Source organism: Ornithorhynchus anatinus, chromosome 2 (genome assembly GCF_004115215.2).
Source record: "Ornithorhynchus anatinus isolate Pmale09 chromosome 2, mOrnAna1.pri.v4, whole genome shotgun sequence".
In the NCBI taxonomy this organism is placed as follows: Eukaryota; Metazoa; Chordata; class Mammalia; order Monotremata; family Ornithorhynchidae; genus Ornithorhynchus; species Ornithorhynchus anatinus.
Genome location: NC_041729.1, coordinates 135,252,045 through 135,261,247, shown reverse-complemented (window position 1 = coordinate 135,261,247; position 9,203 = coordinate 135,252,045). Strand labels below are relative to the sequence as shown.

Here is a 9,203-nt window from a genome sequence, read left to right as displayed (position 1 = left end):
GGCCCGGGCTCTATCCGCTACGACGTGCTGCTTCGTAACTAAAGTGCCTTCCCTTCTGAATTCTTGGTCTTTCCTTCCCCAGGGAGGTCAGCTGAGCATCTCAGATGAAGAGTGCAGGAGAAATGACAAATGTTGGTAGTGATGACATGGAAATGCTTTCCTATGACAGCCCTGCTCCTGGGGCTACATCGTTAAGGATTTATCTCCATTACGATTAGTCTCAGGGTGAGGGAGAAGTCCTGGAATTGCCATGCTCACCTGCCCCACCTGATTTTGCACCCAAGTATTCAGGGTCACTATCTTCATTCATTCAATCGTACTTATTGAGCACTTACTGTGTGCAGAGCACTGTACTAAGCACTTAGAAAGTACAATTTGGCAACAGAGAGCGATAATCCCTACCCAACAACGGGCTCACAGTCTGGAAGGGGGAGAGAGACGACAAAACAAAGCATCCAGAATCGGGTGTTCAACACTCCGCACCGTCCTTCGGGGATCTTCCTAGGTCTTAGGCAGCAAGCCCGATGTGAGATGCTGAAAACAGGTTTGGGGATGGGGGCAGATGGCCTTTAATTGCATTTAAGTTTCATAGATTGCATCTATGGCATTTAATATTTTCCACTGTCGTCTGGAATTCACAAATCAAAAGTGTCTACTAACTCCTTATTCTGGGCCAAGCACTGTACTAAGCACTTGGGAGAGTACAACAGGGCATGCAGGAGGAGCAGCGTGGCCTAGTGGAGAGAGCTACAGGCCTGAGAGTCAGACAATCTAAGTTCCAATCCCAGCTTAGCCATGTGTCTGCTGAATGGCCTTGGAGAAGTCACTTAATTTCTCTGTAAATCAGTTACCACATCTGTAAATTGGGGGTTAAGTCCTACTCTATTGGTCCTGTGTGGGACAGGAGCTGGGTCCAACCTGATTAGCTTGTATCTACCCAGTGCTTAGAACAGGGCTTGGCACCTAGTAAGTGCTTAAACAAACACCATAATTATTATTAATGATTAAGTAGACTCGATCCTTGTCCTCACTGGGGCAGGAGACAGACACGATCCCTGGGTTTGATTGTAAGCTCTCCCCAAGTTGGAATTTCCTTATAACTCTCTTGTACGCTCCTGAGCCCTCAGGACAGTTCTCTGCCCATGGTATCTCAGTGAATACTATTAACTGCTGGAAGCTGGGCTGATAATAAACAGTGGCCTTAAGACTTAAAGGGCAGAAGAGCAGCTCTCAGTTGGTACCAGGAAAGTAAAAACAATCCTTCTATTTTCACTGAAGGAAATAACGATTTCTTCATTAGAGGTCACCTGAAAAAATTAACCTGCGACTTCCATCAGAGGACATTTCAAAATCGTCTGTAAAAGGTCGTCTCCTCCTGTTCAACGTGACCGTCTAGAAGAGACAAACTTGCAATTCTGCTCTATTGTTCTCTCCTCAGGCACTTAATACAGCGCTCTGCACACGGTAAGCGCACAATAAATAAGACCGATTTCCCGTGAGGTTTTCAACAGATTCAATCGGACTCCTATTTCCCTTCAGGGTGCCTCCCCCGCAACCCAAACAGGCAACCTGGGCCTTTCTGCTGGGCCATCAGCGTCCCGTCAGACTTCAAACTTTGCGTCTTAAAATCGAAACCTCGGGCACATCATCCTTTCTTGGAAAAAAAAGGAAATCCCATGAGGTTTCGGCTACTGTTGGGAGAAAAATGTGCCACGAGACATTTTCCTTCTCGGCCGAAATTCATTAAGGCTCTTGGAGAGGGATTCGAGGTAATGCGTTTAATGAAATACACTTGGTTTAACTCGGCACTGTGCTAAGGATAAGCGGCAAGAAATTCAGATTTAAAAATGCACTTTCTTAAGGAAAGGTAATCTCGATCCTATATAAAATGGAATGAGGGTGGATCGCTTCAGCGTAACCATGACTTCAGCACCCTAAAATGGCTGTTTCTAATTCAGGTGCCCAGATTCCCTATTATTGGACATGGGACTGGGTTAATTTTAGCCCAACTCCTTCCTGATAAGGGGCACAATAGGGCCTGCTGTGACTCGAAAATCTAGCAATATCCAGGATACGCTGAACAATGAATACATCCATTCTCTACTGAAATAGCATACCATTTTATTTAATAATGTCCTACCCTAGAGCTATACCTAGTTTAGCTATAAAGATAACAATATTTGCTTTTAATACATTAACGTTAAAAAAAATACTTCATATGTCCAATATAGTTAAAGTATATGGTCTTTTCAAATACCTGGTAGAAATTTTCTGCACAAAAATATGAAAAACGCATGCACAGTCAACAGATAATCTAACTACTGAGTTAAGGATTTAGGTGAAAGAATAAGGCCCCCAAAGGTAAATAAAATAGAAAACCATGCACGATAATGACTGCATTAGCAGAAGAAAACAACGAAGTTCAAATAGCCTGATCTATTCGCTTCTATCATTACTATCATGTAACTCCTGATTTCCCCATGTTTCCGTTGATGTATTACTGTGTACTTTGGCAAGAACGAAAAATGGGAGATCTTGGTTTTTCATTAAATAGGATTTAAAATAAGGCTGGGTGTTGTTTGGGACTGAATTATCTGACTTCCATAAAAATAAGTTAATTTGGATTTTTTTTTCCCCTCAGTTAATCTTTAGTTTACGATGTGACACTTACTTTGCTAATACATTCTCCTTATTTACACTGAAAGGAAGATGTAGAATTTCAGCGGTGCACTATCATAGCTATAGACAGAGAAAGCAGGGTTCTCCTAGAAGGGGAAGACGATAACATTACAAAGCCATTTGTATACCAGGGATATTTTCTTTTCTTCCATTTTCCATGGGGCATGATCCTGAAGAAGAGGGAAACAAGGCAAGTAACATTTGGTAACGTTTCCGTTTCTTTGCATAGAAAAAAGAACAAAACAGGGGAAACCAAAGTTATTTTCTCCCTAATGTATCAGCCAGCTTCTTAAGCCTTTTCTTCAGTTCCAGGGGGAACTTCTCATAGCATTTCTTACACACTGGCTTCATGTCAAACTCCACAAATTTATTCCTGAAAATGAACCGAGAGAGAAAATATCTTAGAGAATTTTTCAATGCATCTAAAAAAAAAAAAAAAGGATTAAGGAATGAAGTCAATTAAGTCATATACCTAAGAAGGGCCTACAGCACTTCTGACTTACACTTTTGTTATTAAGCCATAAAACATGCTTTAGTAAAACAGCCTGTTTAAGCACAATATTCCCATTCACAAAATGCAAACACAGGCATATTCTTAGCTGTCTGCCCTTTCCAAGCAACAGGAAAATAAATTCTGTGTTTTTGTTAATGGGGCCTAACCCGATCATTTGGTAGCAAGATTTTCTCTCAAAACGTGAGGAATTAAATGGCTTTGCAGTTTCCCTTAGCCTGGAGTTCAGTGCCTTTTTCCATAGAGTAGCAGCGTGGCTTAGTGGAAAGAGCCCGGGCTTGAGAGTCAGGGGTCGTGGGTTATAATCCCAGCTCTGCCGCTTGTCAGCTATATGACCTTGACCAAGTCACTTAACTTCTCTGGGCCTCAGTGACCTCATCTGTAAAATGGGAATGAAGACTGTGAGCCCTACTTGGGACAAGCTGACTACCTTGTATCTACCCCAGCGCTTGGCACATAGTAAGCGCTTAACAAATACCAACATTATTATAAGCGTCAAAAAGCCTTTCCGAAGGTCTTAATGACGGCAGAGGAATGAAAGCATGGTAAGTGACCTATGAGGAAGGCTCAGGAGGGAGAGAACGCGGAGCGCTTGAAAGAAAACTGGGAAGAAAATTTAGCCCCATCCAAACCAACTCGGCCTACTGCAGAAACGCTGGCTTGTACAGATCCTGAATTGCAAGATCCAACAACATCGGGACCCCTCGATGGAAAAATCAAGCAGCACAGAAAACAAGGAAGTCTACCCGGAGTGCTTATTGATTATGACAACTGTGGTATTTATTAAGCGCTTCCTTGTGCCAACCACCGAACTAAGTGCCGAGGTAAACATAAGCTAATCACATCCCACCTGGGGCTGTCTAAAGTAGGAAGAACAGTCACTGAATCTCCATTTTGCAGGTGAGGGAACTGAGGCACAGAGAAGTGAAGTGAGTCGCCCAAGGTCCCACAGCAGACAGGTGGCAGAGCTGGGATTAGAACCCAGGTCCTCTGATTCCCAGGCCTGTGTTCTTTCCGCCAGCTCGTGCTGCTTCTCCGAGACTAGAATGTTTCCATTTCATCGGACTCGTTTTAGTAACCGCTTTTTGGTACTGTACTAGTTAAGTTTGGAACGTGGCGTTCAGTCGGTGGAATTACAAACGGGAACTACTTAATTCCTTTAAGCTTTCTCTGCTCTGGGAAGGCTTGTTACAAAGCAAGAGGAGGGAGAGATACTTTAAAAATAATGGACTCTATTAGGTGACTTTCAGAAAGGATCAGATAGCAGCACCCTAGAGCCCAAATGAAAGATATTATTGAGTTTTGCTACACTTTACCTACATGGCATTGATATCAATGAAACGCAATTGTTAGAACATCAGGGTTTAAACAAGTTCCAGGTTCTTTTGTATATCCACAGTGCTCTGGACTTCGTAAGCGCTCAATAGATACCACTGATGATGATATCCAATCAAACTGAAACGTTGTTCTGGCTCTTCCTTTATAGATACCTCTTTATAAGGTGGAATAATGAGCTGGAGGCTCAAAACACTTCATTTCATGCAGTTCTATTTCAACATCATTTGCAGGTTTTTATGTGTAAGACCTTCAGGAGAGCATTAGCTATCAAAGCACTCCACAAACAAAGTGAAAGGGCAGCTCTTCGATGACAAAAGGGACGACCCATTCTCTTTGGATGTGGTCTAACCGAGCTTCGATATGTCCCAAATGGGTTCCAGCACTGACCTCCCTTTTCTGCAAATTTAAATTTAGAGAGTATCTTTGCATGCTGCAATGAAAGTCCTTTCAAAACACAATTCACAACACAAAGATGACCAACGAGGAAGAAAGGGAAAACATCCTTGACATGTTACGTGCAATTTCCAGAGGTTGAAATGCGTTTTTTAGAAAAGCAAACGTCAGGAATACATTATGCTTGGGAAGATGGCTGTTCGGAGATAAAATTCTTAGGCGGTAGCCAAGGGAACATTTCTTAAAGTCACTGACACGAAACGCGTCTTCAGAACTAAGACAGAGGTCAGGTCATATCTACCCATATAAATGGGCTGGACAGGATCAGATTTCACAGCTAGGTTGCAGTTAGGACCAAATCATCATCATCGAATAATATTTCCTGGGTTTCCCTGGGCGCACGGTGCTGGGCACTGTGAGATTACAGAGCTAGACACGGTTTCTGCTCTCAAGGAATTAATCTCAACAGATTAAAATGGGGTGCCTAAAACCAGGATTCAAGGAGGTCTAGGTTTGGGGGGTGAAAAACAGAGGAAAAACTCTTGCGTGGCCTCAGACTGGGGTGGGGGGAATCAAGGGTAAAAATATCAAGAGGGTCACAGTCACTGGAGAGGCAAATCTCCACAGCTCTGTTATGGAGAGAGAAAGCCTCATGGTGGCTTGGCTTTGATTCCTGGATCTTCTTCCCGCGGCTTTTTCTGTTTTTGCCGGGGGAGCAGGGGAGAAGGGAGCCAGGTTGTAAAAGCTGGAAAGCCAATGAGCTAAACATAGGTCCTAGTGACTCATCCAGGCAGGCCAATTAAGAGCATTTCAATCTCTGCTGGTCATAAACACATGGGAGAACGGAAAGAGGTGGTCCATAACCACTAACCAAAAGAGAGAGGAGCGGAAATGATGGCAGAAGGGAAAGAAAAGTTTACAAACAGATGGGCTTTTTCTTTTTCTGCTTGTCTTTATCCTTTGCGTCCCGCTCCCGTTTGGCAAGTCGCCGCTTAAATTCTTCTGGCATTTTCTCGTAACAGTGTTTGCAGACTGGCTTAAGATCAATTTCAACAAATTTATCCCTTTGGGTAAGGCAGAGAAGACAGAGAAGAAAGAACAGGAAAGAGTTAAAGAGAGAATCTTAGCTTTCAGAAGAATCGAACAGACAGTAAATGGGGAAGGAAAAAAAAAATCACCAGACTTCACAGGTGTCCTTTCACATATAATGTTTTCTTTTTAGTAGTTCCCCCATCGGCTCCAAAAGGTCACATTTCTACTTCTAGGATTGCCGGTGACGCGGTCTCAGAAAAAGAACGACAACTCCTTTGCTTTCCAAACTCTTTCCGGTACTTACTTGAGCGTTAACTTAGTGTTGCAAGTCGAACAGGCAAAGCAGTTCACACACCAGGCCTTGTTCAGAGCTGAAACAACTACGGAAATAAGGAAAATCAAAAACTCGATTAACTGTTGTGGTTGATGAAAAGCTATCTGAATTTACCCAAGTGAGCAAAGGCTGTGAGGTGTGTCTTTCCAGAGTGCCCTCAATCAGGGCATTACGGATAAGGGGGTCACGCAGGTATAAAGGAGTGTGGCCCAGTGGATAGAGCCCAGGCCTGGGAGTCAAAGGGACCTGGGTTCTAAAGCCGACTCTGCCACTTGTCTGCTGTGCGACCTTGGACAAGTCGCTTCACTTTTCTGGGCCTCAGTTACCTCATCTCTAAAATGGGGATGATGACCGTGAGCCCCACGTGGGACAGGGACTGCGTCCAACCCAATCACTTGGTATCTACCCCATTGCTTAGTACAGTGCCTGGCACACAGCAAGCGCTTAACAGGGAAGCAGCGTGGCTCAGTGGAAAGAGCCTGGGTTTCGGAGTCAGAGGTCATGGGTTCGACTCCCGGCTCTGCCACTTGTCAGCTGTGGGACTGTGGGCAAGTCACTTCACTTCTCTGGGCCTCAGTGACCTCATCTGTAAAATGGGGATTAACCGTGAGCCTCACGTGGGACAACCTGATTACCCTGCATCTACCCCAGCGCTTAGAACATTGCTCTGCACATAGTAAGCGCTTAACAAATACCAACATTATTAACAGATACCACACAATATTATTATTATAACTATTATTCTATTATAAAGCCCTCATCACAAGGAGAATGAAACTCACTGAATCCTGGAGAAATCTTTTAGAATCCCTCCTTCAATCGCCTTGTGATAACAGCAACGGTTGGATAGCTGGCTTTGAACAGTGTTTGGCCCACAGTAAGTGCTCAACTAATATCCCAGTTATTATTATTACTGTGATCTGTTGCCTCCTAATCCTCCTCTGGGTTCCTGTTTTCAGTCGAGACCCCACACGTCAGTGTTGGACAGCAGCTCCTGCTGGTCACCTGTTTGTGACTATGCAAGTCCAAATCATTCATTTACTCAATCGTATTTATTGAGCGCTTTCTGTGTGCAGAGCCCTGTATTAAACGCTTGGGAGAGTACAATATAACAAAAAACAGACACATTCCCTTGCCCATAACGAGCTAAGTCGTCCTTACTCCACTCCGGTTTCATTTCCTTGGCATTCCCCTCCCCTCCGCCTCCCGTGACTCACTGTCTAGCAACTGTGAACTGTGGTACTGAATCATAATTGTGGTATTTTTTAAGCCCTTACTATGTGCCAGGCACTATTCTAAGCACTGAGGTGGATACAAGATGATTGGGTTGGACACTGTCCCACATGGGGCTCAGAGTCTTAATTCCCATTTTACAGATGAGGGAACGGAGACATAGAGAAGTGAAATGTCACACAGCAGGCAAGTGGCAAAGCCAGGATTCATAACAATAATAATAATAATAATATGGGTATTTGTTAAGCGCTTACTATGCCAGGCACTGAACGAAGCACTGGGGTAGATACAAGCAAATCAGGTCGGACACAATCCCTGTCCTACATGCTCACGGTCTCAATCCCCATTTTACAGGTGAGGTAACTGAGGCTCAGAGAAGTGAAATGACTTGCCCAAGGTCACACAGCAGACAAGTGGCAGAGCCGGCTTGTTCTCTGAAACAGTCATGGTCCCTGAAACCGCCTTAGAGGAATACACCCCCCCCACCCACGATGATCCTCAACTAACCACAGATCATTTAGTGCTATTTACCGAACGTCTACTGAAGACAGAACACCAAGAATTGCCTACCGGATAGAGCCTGGGCCTGGGAGTCAGAAGGACCTTGGTTCTAATCCAGGCTATGCCACATGTCTGCTGTGTGACCCTGGGCAAGTCACTTCACTTCTCTGGGCCTAGGGTCATGAGCCCCACGAGAGACTGAACTCTATCCAACCTGATTTGCTTGCATGTCCCCCCGCATCTCCCCATGACAGTCACAGTGAGCGATAAACAAATACCTCGCATTAAAAAAAAACCCAAAACGCTGCACTCGGTGCCTGGGAGAGTAATTCAGATGCAAGGAGGGGCCGAGCCCCGCAAGAAGAGGTTACCCGCGCTCGGAACAGAGTGAGTTTTGGTGCCTGGGACAACTAACCGGGACCTCCCCCGAAGGACTTCCCATCTGGGTCACTCGTGGCTTAATTTCTTTCCAGTGTCGTTCAATCGCTCTCAGATCCAGGAGGGCCCCCCCTAACATCCTGCAATACTTGTTGCGGGAATCCCGCTGGGAGCCTGATTTTCAGCATCACAGACCCCATCTTACCCCAATCCCCCACGGAATTTCCCTCTGCACTCCGGCAACCCGACTGGAGGACGAGCCACCGTGGCTTTCGTCCGTCTGTCTCCCGTCAATGGGCGGGGACCGTCTCTATCTGTTGCCGAATTGTACATTCCAAGCGCTTAGTAAAGTGCTCTGCACATAGTAAGCGCTCAATAAATACTACTGAATGAATTAATGGAAGAAACTGGCTCCTAACCACTCCGGCGAAAGCAACAGCCTTTTCCATTCTTCATCCGGCACCTCCTGAATTAGAGCTCTGAGGCGACACGTCAAAGAATGCAACGGTTGCTTACCGTCTCCTTCGATGACACGGTTACAGTGGAAGCAGACATCGCCAAACAGCTGGAGAAGGGAAGAGTCATTTTAATTAGAAATGTGATGGTAGAGAAATTTTAGGACACCACCCGCCATCAAAAAAAAAAAAAATCCATTTAACCTAACCCGCTAATATAGAAACAAAGGATTCTGTTCCCTAGAGAACTATCCCCTTCCCACCATAAAAGGCCAATCAATAACCAAGCCCAGCCAATAGAGGTTGAGGGACATGATTCATTACATGTAAACGGAAGAACCTTTCATAT

The 9,203-nt window shown here is 44.7% G+C and overlaps 1 protein-coding gene across 5 annotated transcripts in view; it reads right to left on the bottom strand.

Moving 5' to 3' along the window:
• Positions 1 to 1,766: 1,766 nt before the first annotated feature.
• Positions 1,767 to 9,203, bottom strand: part of LIMS1 (LIM zinc finger domain containing 1) — a 189,864-nt gene continuing 182,427 nt past the window's right edge. For 3 of the 5 annotated variants that reach the window (XM_029057964.1, XM_029057962.2, XM_029057960.2), the window contains exons 8-11: positions 8,916 to 8,964; positions 6,258 to 6,333; positions 5,793 to 5,985; positions 2,964 to 3,052 (exon numbers count right to left, since the gene is read on the bottom strand). In XM_029057964.1, the coding sequence (XP_028913797.1) occupies positions 5,838 to 5,985; positions 6,258 to 6,333; positions 8,916 to 8,964 (273 nt within the window). In that variant the 3' untranslated portion in view covers positions 2,964 to 3,052; positions 5,793 to 5,837. Of the gene's footprint in view, positions 3,053 to 5,792; positions 5,986 to 6,257; positions 6,334 to 8,915; positions 8,965 to 9,203 lie in introns of all 5 variants that reach the window. The other 2 variants (XM_029057961.2, XM_029057963.2) reach the window with 2 other exon arrangements.